Source organism: Nylanderia fulva, unplaced genomic scaffold, assembly GCF_048542155.1.
Source record: "Nylanderia fulva isolate GAGA-0341 unplaced genomic scaffold, ASM4854215v1 Scaffold4, whole genome shotgun sequence".
Taxonomy (NCBI): Eukaryota; Metazoa; Arthropoda; class Insecta; order Hymenoptera; family Formicidae; genus Nylanderia; species Nylanderia fulva.
Window position 1 is genome coordinate 6,205,033 of NW_028190476.1, and position 18,496 is coordinate 6,223,528.

General features: G+C 43.8%; 2 protein-coding genes across 3 annotated transcripts; one reads left to right on the plus strand and one right to left on the minus strand.

Moving 5' to 3' along the window:
* The first annotated feature begins 9,594 nt into the window (after nt 1–9,594).
* LOC114937823 (transmembrane protein 59-like) lies at nt 9,595–13,123 on the plus strand. 2 transcript variants are annotated; one of them, XM_029311469.2, is made up of 4 exons: nt 9,595–10,018; nt 10,093–10,207; nt 10,440–10,723; nt 10,805–13,123. In XM_029311469.2, exons 1-4 carry the CDS (start codon nt 9,878–9,880, stop codon nt 11,138–11,140), a joined length of 876 nt encoding a protein of 291 aa, XP_029167302.1. In that variant the 5' UTR covers nt 9,595–9,877; the 3' UTR covers nt 11,141–13,123. The 2 variants fall into 2 exon arrangements, with proteins under 2 accessions (XP_029167302.1, XP_029167303.1); XM_029311470.2 differs by having other exon boundaries at nt 10,108–10,207.
* Lint-O (L(3)mbt interactor in ovarian somatic cells) lies at nt 11,718–16,737 on the minus strand. Its single transcript, XM_029311464.2, has 5 exons — nt 15,282–16,737; nt 14,885–15,113; nt 14,697–14,806; nt 14,174–14,617; nt 11,718–14,050 (listed from the first exon to the last, which is right to left on the minus strand). Exons 1-5 carry the CDS (start codon nt 16,668–16,670, stop codon nt 13,904–13,906), a joined length of 2,319 nt encoding a protein of 772 aa, XP_029167297.1. The 5' UTR covers nt 16,671–16,737; the 3' UTR covers nt 11,718–13,903.
* Nucleotides 16,738–18,496: the final 1,759 nt, after the last annotated feature.

Sequence of the window (18,496 nt, forward strand, 5' to 3'; positions counted from 1 at the left end):
GTGGTAACACTGTTTAAACACCGGCAAACAGGTATATATCGATTAATCGAACGTCACATCATGCGATTTGAGATATCGCTTTTTTGAATTATTGACACAATTTATTTGTTCACTTATCTTGTTTTTTTCTTTTTTTTCGACGTTATTATAAACAAGAGAAGACTTGACAAGATATCTTATTATATAAATATCAATATATTATTCATCTGAATTCTCTTTCTCTCTTTAAAGATTTATTTTTCTGAATTTGCGCGCTCGGCAACAGAATCTAGAAAAAAAATAATAATAGTTTTTATATACATAGTTTTACGGAATACATTTTTTTATTTATCATATCGCGAGAGATTATACATTTTGCAATATTTTTATAAGGCCTATTATGCAAATTCCATTCGCAATCCAGCCATCCCATTGGTCGGCTCACCTTTGACATTCGCGCACGTGAACCAGTAGTAGCGTACGCTACTACTGTAATCAAATCGATATTCGCTCGATTATTCGTTCTGTCAATTTTGGTGTCGTCTCCACGAATTTGAAAGCAATCGCCACCGATCGGCTGATTGCGCACGCGCCGATACGACAGCTGTCCCCGATAACTGCTGCCCTCGGCGATAAGCGTATAGGGCGCAAACTAAAGCGGCGCGCGCGGGAGAGTCAAAAGGGTATTTAAGCTAGCGAGCGGAAAGGCCCGGGACTCTCCTTCGAGCAGTATACCGAAAAAGATAGTTGATTTTGTATACGGGAGTCTTTCGTAATAAATAACAGTCTTTGTCTTCAAGTGAATATTTTGTTGAGTGACTTTCAAACACCTTTCTCGAACCTTCGTACTTTCCGCGCTTTCTAAGAACAGTTGAAACTTTTAACGGTCATCCGTAATTAAATTCTTTCTGTTAATAATCTCGATTTCTTACAACTTCAGAAGTGGGATACGTGCGGAGTATCCTTCGAGACACGGGTGTTTCTTTGGAATAAATAAGAACAGTTTTTGTCTTAAAACAGAGTGTCGATTTATTCGCTCGATTAGAATCGTGTATGCGGACACGCGCGCGAATTACAATGGACAGAGCCGCTCTGGAAAACCTCACGATGGAGGAGCTTCGCGAGGAAGCAGATAAATACGCTCTCCCGACAACGGGAGGCCGTAGCCACTTGGTGGACTCAATTATGAGTCATCTAGAGCGGCACGGGCCGGTCAAGGAGTTGGCTCAGCTAGCAGCACCTCCAAGCAGGCCCCAGAATAAAAAGGCGGCACCGGCTAGGGCCGCAGGGTCGTCAGAAACTTCGGCGACGGCCACAGAGTCTCTGGAAATGACAGAAATGATGAGACAGATGCTGGTGTCTATCCAGCAGCAGCAACAGCAGCAGCAGCAGCAGCAGCAACAATTGAACATGCTACTTAACTTAGTGATGGAGCAGCGACGAGAGCCCGCCGCTGTCCCGGTTCTGCCACTAGATGCGGAGTCTGTCTCTCCGCCGGGTCCTTCTAGGGCCCCGAGAGTGTCACCGACGGACGACGTGGACCGTCGGACGGCGGAGTCCTGGACACCGACAGGTTCAATCCAGGCACTGGCTTCACAAATCCCGGAATTCGCGGGCCAAGAGGATGATAACGTGCACGCGTGGGTCCGACGGGTGGACAAAGTCGCCCAGGTCCACAGCGTCTCAGACGGGGCGATTCTCTTAGCAGCCTCCAGCCGCCTCACCAAATCGGCTCGCCGGTGGTACGACGTGCAGGGAGACGCCGCGGTGGAATCCTGGAGCGGCCTGCGAACAGAGTTAGTTAAGATTTTCGACCGGAAAATTCCGTTCTTTCGTGTAATGCAGAAAATAGAGGCACGAAAATGGCTTCCTGCAAAGGAAACCTTCGACGATTATGCCATAGAAAAACTGGCAATGCTGCATCGAGTGGACCTTCCCGAAGCGGACAAGGTACATCTGCTGGTGAGCGGAATCACCATCACCACTTTGAAGGCGACCGGCGCTGTCACTATCGGAGGACACGGTGGACGGCTTCCTGGAGAGGATGCGGCGTATCACTCAGGGCGCCTCCGAGTGGGACCGGAAACCAGCGCAGCAGGGTCAGTCCAGCAAGGGAGGCAAGGAGTCAGCCTGCAGAAATTGTGGTAAAAGAGGGCATTCCCACAAGGACTGTAAAGGTGAGACCACTTGTTTCTATTGTAAAGAGAAGGGGCATCGTCGGTTTGATTGCCCCGCACTAAAGAAAAAGGAGTCGAAGGCGGCGACCAGGGCGCAGCCTGCATCGGGAATCACGGCAGCCAGCGTGACCGCGGATGAGGTAGCATCCGATTTCGTGGCGGCAACACAGGAAGCGTGCAAGTCGACCGTCGACGATCCGTTGATTTCTATAAACGAAATTTTAGGAAATTCATGCGACTTGTTAGGACTTATAGATACGGGTAGCCCGGTTTCGCTAGTAAAAAATAGCGTATATGAAAAATTTATTGCGCCATTTTGCGTTCTCAAATCGGTTGAGACAAATTTACGGAATCTATCGAACGTCCCGTTGAAAATACTCGGGTCGGTGGATGTTCAGATAACTTTGAAAAAAATTAGCGACAAAACATTTTCAATACGGTTATATGTTTTGCACTCCGACGCGTTCAAGGGCGACATTATACTTGGGAGAGAATTTTTGTCGAAAAACAATATCACTTTAATATACGAACCGGCGGCGCAAGGTGAACATGACCGAATAAACATGTTTGCGAATTTGCCTTTGTATATTGACGAGGACTTGAGTTTAAAACAAATACTCGAGGAACACGAAATAGACTTCGGGCGCGAAACAAAAATAAAGTTACAAAAAATTATTTTAGAGGTACAAGAACAGGACACGTCACCTGTAAACGACGACTTCTCAGTGCACGTACATTTGAGAGATCCGTCGATCTATGCGTTCGCGCCCAGGCGCTTCGCGAATGTAGAGCGAACGCAGATCCGGCAAATCACAGACGATCTCCTAGAGCGAGGTATTATTAGGCCGAGCGTCTCGCCTTATTGCGCGCGGGTCGTACCTGTGAAAAAGAAAAATGGTAAGATGCGTTTGTGTGTTGATCTGCGACCGTTGAACAATCGCGTGGTCAAGCAAAAGTATCCGTTTCCGGTAATCGAAGAATGCTTATCGCGATTGAGTGGAAGTCGCGTTTTTTCATTATTGGACTTAAAAGATAGTTTTCATCAAATCAGAGTCCATGAAGACTCCATGAAGTACTTTTCATTCGCGACCCCGGACGGTCAATTCGAGTTTACCCGGTTGCCATTCGGTTATTGCGAGGCACCGGCCGAATTTCAGAAAAGACTAATTAGCATCCTTAATTCGTTAATCAGGGAGAACAAGGTAATAGTTTATATAGACGACGTGCTAATACAGTCTGTAACAATAGAGCAAAATCTGGACACACTAAAAGAAGTTCTCGTTATATTGAAAACGCACGGTTTCGAGCTAAATTTCGGAAAATGTAAATTTTTAAGGAAGAAGATAGAATTTTTGGGATACATAATAAACGCGGACGGGATTACATTAAGCCCCCGCCACGTGGACGCGATCACAGGATATAAAGAACCGTCCGACAAATTAAAATTACAACGTTTTCTGGGACTCGCAAGTTACTTCCGAAAATTTGTTAAAGATTTCGCGCTAAAAGCTAAACCACTACAGAATCTTTTGAAAAAAGACGTTGTATATAATTTTGACGAACGTTGCGCGCAAGCATTCGAAATTTTGAAAAAAGAACTGACCTCCACTCCGTTGCTGAGACTGTACGATCCGGCGGCCGAAACCCAGTTACACACAGACGCATGTTGCTTAGGGTTCGGAGCGATCCTTCTCCAGCGACGCGATAATTCCTGGGGTCCGGTTGCGTACTTCAGTCAAGGCACGAACGCAGCGGAGAGCAGGTATCACAGCTACGAGCTGGAAATGTTAGCAATCGTTAAATCAGTTGAGCGGTTTCACATATACTTATATGGCACGCGGTTCACAATAGTAACAGATTGTAACGCAGTAGTATATGCGGTAAATAAGGCAAACCTAAATCCGCGAATAGCGCGATGGACTCTCGCGCTGCAAAATTACTCGTTCGACATCATACATCGTCCAGGTAGTCGCATGGCACATGTAGACGCGCTTAGTCGAAGCGTCGCGCACATAGACGAACTTCCGCTGGAGAGACGCCTTGAGTTCCTTCAGCTTGCGGATTCGAATATCCTAGAAATTAGTAAAAAGTTAGAACTAGAGCATAATGATAAATTCGCATTAGTAGACGGATTGGTTTATAAGAAAATCGATAACGAACTGAAATTTGTAATTCCGGAGTCGATGATATCCAATATAATGAGAATTTATCATGACGAAATGGCTCATTGCGGAGTAGAAAAAACAGTAAACGGAATCTTAAAAAACTATTGGTTTCCCACCATGAGAAAGCGCGTAAAAGAACACATAGACAACGCCCTTGCCCGCTTCTAAGAAACAGTTGAAACTTTTAACGGTCATCCGTAATTAAATTCTTCTTTTAATAATCTCGATTTCTTACAACTTCAGAAGTGGGATACGTGCGGAGTATCCTTCGAGACACGGGTGTTTCTTTGGAATAAATAAGAACAGTTTTTGTCTTAAAACAGAGTGTCGATTTATTCGCTCGATTAGAATCGTGTATGCGGACACGCGCGCGAATTACAATGGACAGAGCCGCTCTGGAAAACCTCACGATGGAGGAGCTTCGCGAGGAAGCAGATAAATACGCTCTCCCGACAACGGGAGGCCGTAGCCACTTGGTGGACTCAATTATGAGTCATCTAGAGCGGCACGGGCCGGTCAAGGAGTTGGCTCAGCTAGCAGCACCTCCAAGCAGGCCCCAGAATAAAAAGGCGGCACCGGCTAGGGCCGCAGGGTCGTCAGAAACTTCGGCGACGGCCACAGAGTCTCTGGAAATGACAGAAATGATGAGACAGATGCTGGTGTCTATCCAGCAGCAGCAACAGCAGCAGCAGCAGCAGCAGCAACAATTGAACATGCTACTTAACTTAGTGATGGAGCAGCGACGAGAGCCCGCCGCTGTCCCGGTTCTGCCACTAGATGCGGAGTCTGTCTCTCCGCCGGGTCCTTCTAGGGCCCCGAGAGTGTCACCGACGGACGACGTGGACCGTCGGACGGCGGAGTCCTGGACACCGACAGGTTCAATCCAGGCACTGGCTTCACAAATCCCGGAATTCGCGGGCCAAGAGGATGATAACGTGCACGCGTGGGTCCGACGGGTGGACAAAGTCGCCCAGGTCCACAGCGTCTCAGACGGGGCGATTCTCTTAGCAGCCTCCAGCCGCCTCACCAAATCGGCTCGCCGGTGGTACGACGTGCAGGGAGACGCCGCGGTGGAATCCTGGAGCGGCCTGCGAACAGAGTTAGTTAAGATTTTCGACCGGAAAATTCCGTTCTTTCGTGTAATGCAGAAAATAGAGGCACGAAAATGGCTTCCTGCAAAGGAAACCTTCGACGATTATGCCATAGAAAAACTGGCAATGCTGCATCGAGTGGACCTTCCCGAAGCGGACAAGGTACATCTGCTGGTGAGCGGAATCACCATCACCACTTTGAAGGCGACCGCGCTGTCACTATCGGAGGACACGGTGGACGGCTTCCTGGAGAGGATGCGGCGTATCACTCAGGGCGCCTCCGAGTGGGACCGGAAACCAGCGCAGCAGGGTCAGTCCAGCAAGGGAGGCAAGGAGTCAGCCTGCAGAAATTGTGGTAAAAGAGGGCATTCCCACAAGGACTGTAAAGGTGAGACCACTTGTTTCTATTGTAAAGAGAAGGGGCATCGTCGGTTTGATTGCCCCGCATTAAAGAAAAAGGAGTCGAAGGCGGCGACCAGGGCGCAGCCTGCATCGGGAATCACGGCAGCCAGCGTGACCGCGGATGAGGTAGCATCCGATTTCGTGGCGGCAACACAGGAAGCGTGCAAGTCGACCGTCGACGATCCGTTGATTTCTATAAACGAAATTTTAGGAAATTCATGCGACTTGTTAGGACTTATAGATACGGGTAGCCCGGTTTCGCTAGTAAAAAATAGCGTATATGAAAAATTTATTGCGCCATTTTGCGTTCTCAAATCGGTGGAGACAAATTTACGGAATCTATCGAACGTCCCGTTGAAAATACTCGGGTCGGTGGATGTTCAGATAACTTTGAAAAAAATTAGCGACAAAACATTTTCAATACGGTTATATGTTTTGCACTCCGACGCGTTCAAGGGCGACATTATACTTGGGAGAGAATTTTTGTCGAAAAACAATATCACTTTAATATACGAACCGGCGGCGCAAGGTGAACATGACCGAATAAACATGTTTGCGAATTTGCCTTTGTATATTGACGAGGACTTGAGTTTAAAACAAATACTCGAGGAACATAAAATAGACTTCGGGCGCGAAACAAAAATAAAGTTACAAAAAATTATTTTAGAGATACAAGAACAGGACACGTCACCTGTAAACGACGACTTCTCAGTGCACGTACATTTGAGAGATTTGTCGATCTATGCGTTCGCACCCAGGCGCTTCGCGAATGTAGAGCGAACGCAGATCCGGCAAATCACAGACGACCTCCTAGAGCGAGGTATTATTAGGCCGAGCGTCTCGCCTTATTGCGCGCGGGTCGTACCTGTGAAAAAGAAAAATGGTAAGATGCGTTTGTGTGTTGATCTGCGACCGTTGAACAATCGCGTGGTCAAGCAAAAGTATCCGTTTCCGGTAATCGAAGAATGCTTATCGCGATTGAGTGGAAGTCGCGTTTTTTCATTATTAGACTTAAAGGATAGTTTTCATCAAATCAGAGTCCATGAAGACTCCATGAAGTACTTTTCATTCGCGACCCCGGACGGTCAATTCGAGTTTACCCGGTTGCCATTCGGTTATTGCGAGGCACCGGCCGAATTTCAGAAAAGACTAATTAGCATCCTTAATTCGTTAATCAGAGAGAACAAGGTAATAGTCTATATAGACGACGTGCTAATACAGTCTGTAACAATAGAGCAAAATCTGGACACATTAAAAGAAGTTCTCGTTATATTGAAAACGCACGGTTTCGAGCTAAATTTCGGAAAATGTAAATTTTTAAGGAAGAAGATAGAATTTTTGGGATACATAATAAACGCGGACGGGATTACATTAAGCCCCCGCCACGTGGACGCGATCACAGGATATAAAGAACCGTCCGACAAATTAAAATTACAACGTTTTCTGGGACTCGCAAGTTACTTCCGAAAATTTGTTAAAGATTTCGCGCTAAAGCTAAACCACTACAGAATCTTTTGAAAAAAGACGTTGTATATAATTTTGACGAACGTTGCGCGCAAGCATTCGAAATTTTGAAAAAAGAACTGACCTCCACTCCGTTGCTGAGACTGTACGATCCGGCGGCCGAAACCCAGTTACACACAGACGCATGTTGCTTAGGGTTCGGAGCGATCCTTCTCCAGCGACGCGATAATTCCTGGGGTCCGGTTGCGTATTTTAGTCAAGGCACGAACGCAGCGGAGAGCAGGTATCACAGCTACGAGCTGGAAATGTTAGCAATCGTTAAATCAGTTGAGCGGTTTCACATATACTTATATGGCACGCGGTTCACAATTGTAACAGATTGTAACGCAGTAGTATATGCGGTAAATAAGGCAAACCTAAATCCGCGAATAGCGCGATGGACTCTCGCGCTGCAAAATTACTCGTTCGACATCATACATCGTCCAGGTAGTCGCATGGCACATGTAGACGCGCTTAGTCGAAGCGTCGCGCACATAGACGAACTTCCGCTGGAGAGACGCCTTGAGTTCCTTCAGCTTGCGGATTCGAATATCCTAGAAATTAGTAAAACGTTAGAACTAGAGCATAATGATAAATTCGCATTAGTAGACGGATTGGTTTATAAGAAAATCGATAACGAACTGAAATTTGTAATTCCGGAGTCGATGATATCCAATATAATGAGAATTTATCATGACGAAATGGCTCATTGCGGAGTAGAAAAAACAGTCAACGGAATCTTAAAAAACTATTGGTTTCCCACCATGAGAAAGCGCGTAAAAGAACACATAGACAATTGTCTTACCTGTCTTACAGCCAATAACGCGCTTAACAGGTTCGAAAGGGAAACTCAACTGCATCCTTTGCCCAAGGTTCCGTTAAATACGTTGCATGTAGACCACTTCGGTCCACTGCAGGAAACTGTAGAAAAATACAAATATATTTTAGTAGTGATAGACGCTTTCACCAGATTCACCTGGTTGTTTCCTAACAAAACAACCAGTAGTAGAGAAACAATTACGTGCTTAGAAAATATTTTCACAAGTTTTGGTAATCCTATGGAAGTAATATCGGATAGAGGAACCACCTTTACCTCTAAAGAATTCATAGAGTTATTATCGGATAAAGGTATCAAGCACCGTAAGGTGGCCGTAGCAGCACCCTGGGCAAATGGCACAGTTGAAAGGGTGAACAGGTTCTTAAAATCATCGTTAACCAAGCTCATCGATGCGCCAGATGAGTGGAAAAATTATTTAGGGAAAATGCAATACGTGATCAATAATACGTACCACGCTGTGACTAAATCAAGTCCAGCAAAACTAATGTTAGGTTTTGACCAACGCAGCCATTCGGATCACTCTCTAGCCAATTTCACCAAGGCCCTTGTCACCGTCGATGAGGACCTAGAAAAAGAGAGAGATATTAATAGAGACAATGCTTCACGAGCAACAGATCTTGTAAGAGCGTACAATAAAGAATACAAGGATACTCACAGTATCAAGCCAACGCAATATAAACCAGGGGAGTACGTTTTGATAAGGGACACAGCCCCCAAAATAGGTACGAGCTCAAAGCTCAAACCAAATTATAAGGGGCCTTACCTTATCGCAAAAAGTCTGGGCAATAGTCGCTATGTCGTCAAGGACATCCCAGGCTTTAATATTAAGCAGAAACCCCTGGATACGATCCTTTCCGCGGATAGAATAAAACCTTGGATTAAAATAGGGAAAAAAGAGACCGATTAATAGGTAGTCGCCAAGGTAAATAATCTGTAGTGTATAATCTAATGTTAATAAGTGTAATGAAAAAAAAAAAAATTTTTATTAATGTAATACGTACCTGCGTGAAATAAATAGAATACGTACCTGTTAAAATAATAAGCGGTACTACTTAATATTAGAAAAAAAAATTTATAATTTCGAGACGAAATTAATTGCAGCATGGCCGAGCTGAAAGCAATCGCCACCGATCGGCTGATTGCGCACGCGCCGATACGACAGCTGTCCCCGATAACTGCTGCCCTCGGCGATAAGCGTATAGGGCGCAAACTAAAGCGGCGCGCGCGGGAGAGTCAAAAGGGTATTTAAGCTAGCGAGCGGAAAGGCCCGGGACTCTCCTTCGAGCAGTATACCGAAAAAGATAGTTGATTTTGTATACGGGAGTCTTTCGTAATAAATAACAGTCTTTGTCTTCAAGTGAATATTTTGTTGAGTGACTTTCGAACACCTTTCTCGAACCTTCGTACTTTCCGCGCTCTCTAAGAACAGTTGAAACTTTTAACGGTCATCCGTAATTAAATCCTTTCTATTAATAATATCGATTTCTTACAAATTTGACATTTCATCCTGATAACACGCACTCGAATCGGTATCGAAACAGTCGCGGCATCGGTGGTAAAGATAAATGCGAGTTTAATCTTTTTTTTAGCTCGGGATTATCGAATGTCAAAAATGGAGAAAAGCGAGGGGATGGTCGACGAGTGAAGCTTAGTTACGTTTTTTATTGCGAGCCTCTTATCATTCGTTTATCATTCGGAGGAATACTCACAGCTGCCTCAAAGATGAAGAGAGGAGGCATGGAAATCACTTGCTCAGCGTTGCTGCTGCTGTTGGTCGTGGAATTAACTCGTGGGAATGCATTTTACAGTCGCGAGGATCCCTGCATCAGTTTGTGCGAAAAAGCACCTTCTAGCTTCTCAAATGTATGTTTTAGTTTCTTAAACTGATGATCTCAATGTTAATTCTGTCATTGTACATCTATTCTATATATTTGTAGAACGTGTATGTAAAGTCCTGCTGTCAACGAGGCTGCAGATTTTTTAATCTGGTCGACTTGCGTTCTGGATGGGAAGCCAATAGTTTGAATGGCACTAGGGATGCTTGCGAGGCTTGTACGTGTGTTTTTATGATTGTTTTAGCTTCAAACATTGTTTTGCATAAATTTCTGAAAGAGAAAAATTTTAATTAGAAATTCTATCTGTATATAATTCAAAGGAATTTGTATTCTTTTTAAAGATTGCTTCTATCTATACATATATAATTTGCTATAAAGAATGTTATTCAAATTCTTCATATATAATTATATAAAATTGCTTTCACACACATATATATCATTTTATACAGCATGCAATGAGGCTTATACAAACCTGCAAGATCGTGTTGCCTGTGGCACTGGTTGTGATTTTATGGCCAAGCAACGTATTTCGGATTTGGTATCTCTGTTTTCTATCGCCATATGCATTGAACAAGGCATAGACTCCAATGTTTTATTAATGTCACCCGACATGCCAGAGAATGATATATTAATGGATCCTGGGTTGCGCAAAGAGCTTCTTCCTGGATGGTGGGATACCGATGGCTTCAAATTGCCACAAACCTATGTTAAAACTGTACCAATAGATGCTGGTGTAAGTGTAACATTTTTTTAATTACATATTTTGACATAAATGATGTAAAATACATACATTTTATAATTTGTGAAACCGCAGACTATAGATTATGCTTTGTCCTCTGATTATTCCGGCGAAACCGAACAATCATCTATGCCTGACTGGTTTCATTGCGCTTTGAAGCAGATAAGAATACCTTACTGGGACATTGGAGTACCTTATTGGCTTTTTGCTTCTGCCATAGCAGTATTCATAATGGTGTCCATGCTGTGGCTTTGTCTGTCAACAGGAGACGTCCGAACAACGTCTCAAAAAGACGTTTTAATTGATATGGCTAATTCGCCAAAAGTTGCACTATACATGCCAGATGAAGCTCCACTGTACAAAGATCCTCCACCTAAATACGAACATTCGTCCAGTCACTGTGAGTTTTAATTAGCTTTCGATGTTATTTAAATTACGATATTTCGATGAAGAATTTTACGCGAGACGCAATTATCACGTTTCGAAAGCCTTAGTATAACGCAAGGATACAAATTTCAACTTTGAATATTTTAAGTTTATAGACAGATGCACATTCGAAACTTAAATTGCATTTTACAATATCATGGAGAAATCAAATTATTTCCTTGCTTTTTTATAAATAAAATTGACGCATTTAACATAATATTTATTATACATATATATGTATATATAACATAAAGTAACAAACATAGAGAAATGACAGAAAAAAAAACTTATTTAATAATACAAAATTTCTGAACTTTTCGAAAAATTTATGTTGATAATTATATATTACACTCCTTTTCTCACATTTATTAAGTTTTGAGAATATATATATATTATATATATCTCGAGCACAAGAAATATTTTTAATATCAAGAATGAAATTTTTTCATCATTTCTAAATGCAATAATTTATATATGTATATATTTAAAGAAACAAATATATTATACAACGAACAAGTTCAAATTCGTAAAAGAAATAGACAAAACTTTTTCAATGACAATATAGATGCATAATCAAAATACCATTTGATTTCGCCGCTCTTATACTGATTTATGGCAAATTCTCATCCAAGATTCGAAATGATCGTAGTACAACACAAAATTATGGAAATAGCTAATATAAACACATCATGATATAATAATTAAATTTTCCTCCACATATAAATCTGTCAGATCTATAAGAATTTTGTGGAAAATATATAAATATTTAATATTACATATGTAAACATTTATGTCAATCTTTTTTTATCGTATAAGGAATTGAAATTTTTATATAGATCCAAAAGTTTTTCAATGTCTGCTGGATAAATTAGAATTCAATTAAAATTGAGTTTGTAATTTCTTGATACAGCATGTTATTTTGTTGTTACCTGTCTATCATACGTAGAACATCAGCAATTTTACATCTTGTACTTGTGCAAAATATACAAAGCTACATCTTTGCTGATTACGATATATACAAATATATAATTATACAATGGATATATATATATATATATACACATATATATTTTATATATACACGCATTCCGCGCGATCTTTTCAGAATTTTTATAAAATGTCATATCATATGTTAGTTAGAACTTGTTTATAGCATACATAAGGCAATGTATTGTATATATTTATAATGTACATTCCTGCAATTTTAATATTTGATTTAAATTGTTTACATCTTCATCAACAAAGAGATACAAGAGAAGATGAAATATTATACTATTGATAGACATTAAGTATTATTTGCAATATTTGTTACAAAACTTTACATATGTTATTCCATTGTTTATTCTTAAGAATATTATTTATTCTCATATGTGAAGAAATAGCAATAAATAATAAGCAAGAGTTTATCTTTCTTTAGATAGAACAGTCCAGAGAGACACATGTAAGAATATGTTAAAATTTTTACGCGCAGCTGTTTAGCTTTATAGTACTTCGATGCATTCTTGAAAGTTTTAAATCTTGTAAAAATTTACATGTGATCTAGAAATATAATGTATATGTATCGTACAAAAAGTAAATAATTCAAGTTCCTGTTTGCAAGACTTTTATATATTCTTGAATTAAATCTTATTGTTATATCAAATGTAGAAAGTAAAATTTTAAGTGTTTTTTTCCCTCTGACGCAATTTGTTGAGAGTAGCTAAAACTATTAACTTCCTATATATCCATGTGTATCTCAAAAAGTCTATGATTAGATGTTATAGAAATCCTGAAAGATGTTATAATGTATTACATTATATTTATAAATATCAAAATATTTATTGCATAATAGAAAAGTACATGTAAAACCAAAGTATCATGTTCCTTGAGAGTAGAGTATCTTATACAACTAGTCTACAAATAAGTATGTGTTATTCTCATATATGTAAAACCTGAAAATAAAATATAAGTTTGTTATGTGACACAAAATCGTGGAAAATCAGTCAGCAATTTCTCTCTTTGTTTTGACCAATGTTTTCATCCGAACAAACAGCATCTAGAACTCTCAATGTAGACGTAAATGTAACATTAACAAGTAACAGTTTCGGAGATAGAAAATATCCGTTCCTTTTTTATAAAACGCCGCACATGAAAAAGGCGGAATGTATGTACATTAAGTTTATGTATAATCGCGCGTGTACATACATCTACAAATCGATACCGACTTGGCTTGCGACAGATAGTTCGCGTGAGATCTTTAGCGATAATATGTACCTTAATATGTACACACAATGTGGACCGTGTCTAGAAGTAGAGTATCGCGATCTTAATCTGTAAGAAGGCTTACTTTGTACAATATAAATCACATATACAATGCCGTGAAGATGGATTTCATGTGCTAGACATCATCAATTATTATTGCCAGTAGAATTTGTGATAGTCTCTATGTACTTCGGCACATATATCAGTATATTTTTCCAATGCGGAACTCAACAATAAACAAAGCCCGCTTATTCAATAGTTACATCAGGATTGCGAATCGGCAAGAGACATCTTTGACATCCGCAGAAGAGATCTTTTTTAGCAATATATCACACATATAATTCATATATACAACATAGAGATTGTATTTAGAAACTAGAGAGTCACCGCAGCAATTTTAATCTATCAGATTCAATTTGTATTTTATAATTTGCATAAGTACAAATTAAATCTTCTAAATTAGATTGCGACATAGTAAAGCTGGATTTCATTGTATAATCGTCTATATTATTGCCAATAGAGCTCAGGATCGTCTCTGCGATGTTGGAGCTTCAGCACATGTCGATATATTTTTAAGGCGGGACCTAGTAATAAATTAAGACCGCATAATACATCTTTTCGACTCATCATTAGAAGCGCATGGCCATCTATTTCCTGAAATACGAATACGAACAATATATATATATATATATGATAAATGTCAACAAATGTGAGCGATTACCGAGACGATTTATGTGGAATGGGTTATGTTCCCGAATACAGTATCAATTTACACACCTGTTGTCGAAAGATTTCAGCTTCTTTGGGAAACAATCTAGCAAAATATTGGTACACTTGTTCAGAAGTCCAAGTCCTCGCGTCGGGAATATTCGGATCAATAGGACCTTTGGGACCATCATCTTCCATTTGTTCGCAAGAACCTCTGTTAGGAGAGACCTGTGGACTCAGAACTGGTGGTAAAATCAGTGCACCAGACGGACTATCCGGCCTGCTCGTTCCATTGACCAAATTAGAGTTGATCAAATTAGTGTTGATCAAATTGGTGCTGACCAAATTGGTGTTGACTAAAGTAGAGTTTTGGTTGTCAGTCACTTTGCATTGCTGCTTTTGCGCACATTCATTGCAAAACCATTTAGAACTTGATTTTGGCATCGTAACACGTGACGTGTGACAGAAGTGGTGATAGGCATCGTCACAATTGAAACAAGTCACTAGAGGTCCCTAAAAAATAAAAAATACAATGAAAAATTAGTTATATAAATTATTGCATGAAGTAGAAAACTATGTATTGAAAACTTACAGCATCAGAAGTCTCACAGCATACTGTACAAGTTTTACAACGTTCGCATTGCCAACTACTATTCATCTTTTGGATCATCTCCTCCGGAGTATAAATGCAACTTGGATGTGCTACAAGTACAACATAACAAATGCATATAAATAAAACCAAAATAGTTGAAACAAATGAATTTCTATCAAGAACCTTACCTCGTACCGTACAGTCTCGACAAGCTATAAGAGCTTCTTGTTTTTCCTTGCAGCCGCAGAGGCTACACTGCCTGGACGGTCCATCTTTGACATTTGGCTTGACAGAAGATTCCTGAGAATCTTGTATTATGGAATTATTTTTGTTATGAGTACCTGACTGTCTACAATGTCTACCGCGTTTGCGTTTCACCAGATTGTTGTCAGAGGGATCAAATACTTTTCTAGCTCTCTAAAATATAAAAACAAATAAAAGATTTATAAGTCTCACCTATGATTCTTATAGAAACCTGAATATATATAAAAAAAAAACAGGAAACAAAAAGATGTTGATATATCAAGTACATTAACAAACCAATTCTGAAAGCGAGTGTAAACAAGACCCTTATTGTTAAATTACCTTTCTCCTGGCGCTGCGGAATCCCCCAGTATTTACATTGGACGGAGTCGGGGACGTGTTAGTCGACGAACTCCTGCCTGCGTCCTCGTCCTCGCGATCCTCGCTCGAGCGTCTGCTGGTCCCCTCGCGCTTCTCCGGCTCCTCCTTACCCTGATAATCCTCGAACTTGATCTCAATATCCATCCGATCATCCGTCCTCGCGAAGAGCCGCTGCTTGCGCTCGGCCTTGGTGGATCTCTTGAGGTTAGGCGCGGTCTTCTGGACGTCGTTGCTCTTCACCTCCTCCTTGACGACGACGTCGTTCTCCACGGTCGGCGTCGTCGACGACACCGCTACCTCCGGGGAGTCGTCGTGCTGCTTCTCGTCACCACCGTCGAGGTGGCCGTTGCAGGCGTCTCCATGCTCCGCGTCGTTCTTCTCGTCGACGACGTCACCACACTCCTCCTTCTTCCCAGAATCCTGCTGCTCCGGTTTCGGGCTGTTGCTGGCCTGCCGCGAGGACGACCGCGACGACCCGGACGTGGTGTCGGTAAGGTTATCGGTCTCGTTGAACTCGTAGAGCTCGGCCGCCGCGGACGATGACGTCGTCGTCGTCGACGTGGTCGTCGTCATCGCTGCCGTCGTCGTCGTCGTCGTCGTTAAACCATTGGTGCTGAGATTGCTGGTGTTGTCGGTGCCATTTCTGACAGTACCGTTGCTGGTTTTACCGACACGTCGCTGCGTCGCGTTGCCGTTCTCCAGGGCGCAGGAGGAGGAGGAGGAAGATGAAGAGGAGGAGGAGGACGACGAGGAGGAGGAGGAGGACGGCTGCGAGTCGCCGCCGCTGCGTCGCGACGGTGTCGCGTCCGTCGTCATGTCGGACGTCGCCACCAGCGAGTAATTGCCGTTGGACAGGCGCGCCAGATTCCCGCTCGCGACCTCCCGGCCGAGGAACTCCTCGACCACGCGGCGCGACGTCGGGCTGGACACGCCATCGAGCAGTTGCTCGATCAGTCGACCGGCCGGGACGCCCTGGTCGAGGTAATCAGGTTCCTCGACGACGAGCTCCGCGACCGCGCTCGAGACCATGCTCGAGTTCAGCTTTTCCTTGAGGAAGCCCTCCGGCCGGTTCTTAAACAGCTGTAACCGGGACCACTTCTTCGCGTTCCGGTAGCTGGTGTTGCCCTTGTAATCCACCTGGATCACCTTCTCGACCTCTATCAGCCGATGGAGGTCGGCGATGGTGTCCCGCGCGTCCACCGCGAAGTTCCGCAGCAGATAATTGCAGATGCGGTCGGCATCCGGGCGGGCTTTACGTCGACGCAGTTGATCGATCGCCTCCAGGATGTGCTCCTCGTGGGTGATCTTGGCCGCGGCCGCCTGGCCCGGGTGTTGCTGCATCTTCGTCATTCGTGATATCGATGATAAAACCTGAGGGCGCGACACTCTCTCTTTCGGTCTCTCCGGTCGCCGAAATTGCCTCGCCCCAGGAGGCGGCGCCGACGGCGATGACGTTGGTGGGCGACGATGGAGCAGTTATCGCCGCGCTCGTTCCTTGAGAAACAAAACGCACATTGATGAAAAAATCTATCCGATCGATGATTCACGCGCCGGACGCGATACTCTGCCGTTCTGTTTTTCTTCTTTTTTTTTTTTACTTCTCTGTCTCTCTCTTTCAGCGCGCTCGTGTTTCCCCGAAGCGCGTCGCGTGTCTACGCGCGCCGACACGAAATTTAAATTTCCGCGTCGCGTACAGGCCTCGATTTATATTCGCTTAATAACGAAGGGCGCTCTCATGTATAAGGACACACCGGACCTGTTCGGACTGTCGCGCCGCGTCGCGAACGCACTTGTTTCTCGCGTCGCGCGGATCATTCGATCTCTTTCTTTCCCTCCCTTTCTCCCTCACGCTCTGACGGGGCGCGCTCTATCGAACTCGTTCTTTGGCGCGCACCTACCTATAAGCCATCTACGTAATAACAATAGTCGCGATAAATCCGATCCTCGTTGCGCGCGTGTCCGTTCGGACACAACCCTGACAGCACGACATATATGCGAAAGATGTTCGGAGGATATCCTCGGGATGTTCTCCGAAGATCTTCGGGATATGTGCGCTGTTGGGGTAAAGAGAGAGAAAGAGAAGACTTTATTCGAGAATGATCGAGAGAGCCGTCAGTCGATCGGGAGCGAATTATGGCGTCTCGCGTGAAACGCGCCAAATATCTCCCACCGGGGCGACCCCTTTAATTAGACCGCGCGTTACGTATTATTATTATTATTATTATTATTGCGCGACGAAAACGTTTGTCCACTGGCTCGCACTCATCTCCTTCCGAGAAGTTTTCAAACCGCGCTCTTATCGCTCTTCCACGAACCCCGGAGTCTTCCGCTCGGACGAGAGAAGGTGTAGGTGCGAGAGCAGGACACGACGCGGTAATCTCCGTCGCCGGCGCGGATCGAACTGCGGACGCGCGCCGCGTTTCACACCCTCCGCCTCTCGGAAAGATCTCGAGCCGAGCGAGCCGCCGCTGCCCGATGACGACGTGATCGGTCAATTCTCGCGCTTCTCGTAAACAATGGCCACGGCGCCGGTAAATGTACCTTCCGTCTCTTTTGCGATCATTTTCTATACACGCGCGTATATACGTGTAATCGGGGAGGATCGCGACGTTCCTTTTGACAATCGACACCGACCGGAGCGGCGACAAGAGCACACTTTTTTTTTTCCCGAAGGGAGCACGTATTGTCCGCGCCTATATATACTTACCTACGTGCCGCGAACAGGCGCGTAATAAGTGCGCACGCCTCTCCTTCCCTCCGGGTCCGCGGAAACGACGAGCGAGTGCGGATATGCGGCCACGTGACGCGCGACGAATTTTCTACGTCGGTCCGCGAATTGGAAAAAAAACGTCGCGCGCGGAAAAAGAAAAGACGTCAGTCCGGAAGACGGGATGAGCGAACAAGTACACAGATACAGATACAGATACGAGCGCGCTTGCAAGAGAGAGGACGGCCGCCCTAACCTCGAACGAACCTCGCACGGCCGTGGCGACTGTGCGAATACGGCGGCAGCGGTAAGACGCTCCGCGCGTCACCGACGTCGGCGCGCCTCTGTGTGAGTGCGCGCGCATCTACGCCGAACGGCTGTGTGAGTGCGCGCGCGCCTCGTCGCGTCACTGTGTGAGTGCGCGCGCGCCTCGTCGCGTCGCTATGTGAGTGCGCGCGCGCACCTCGTC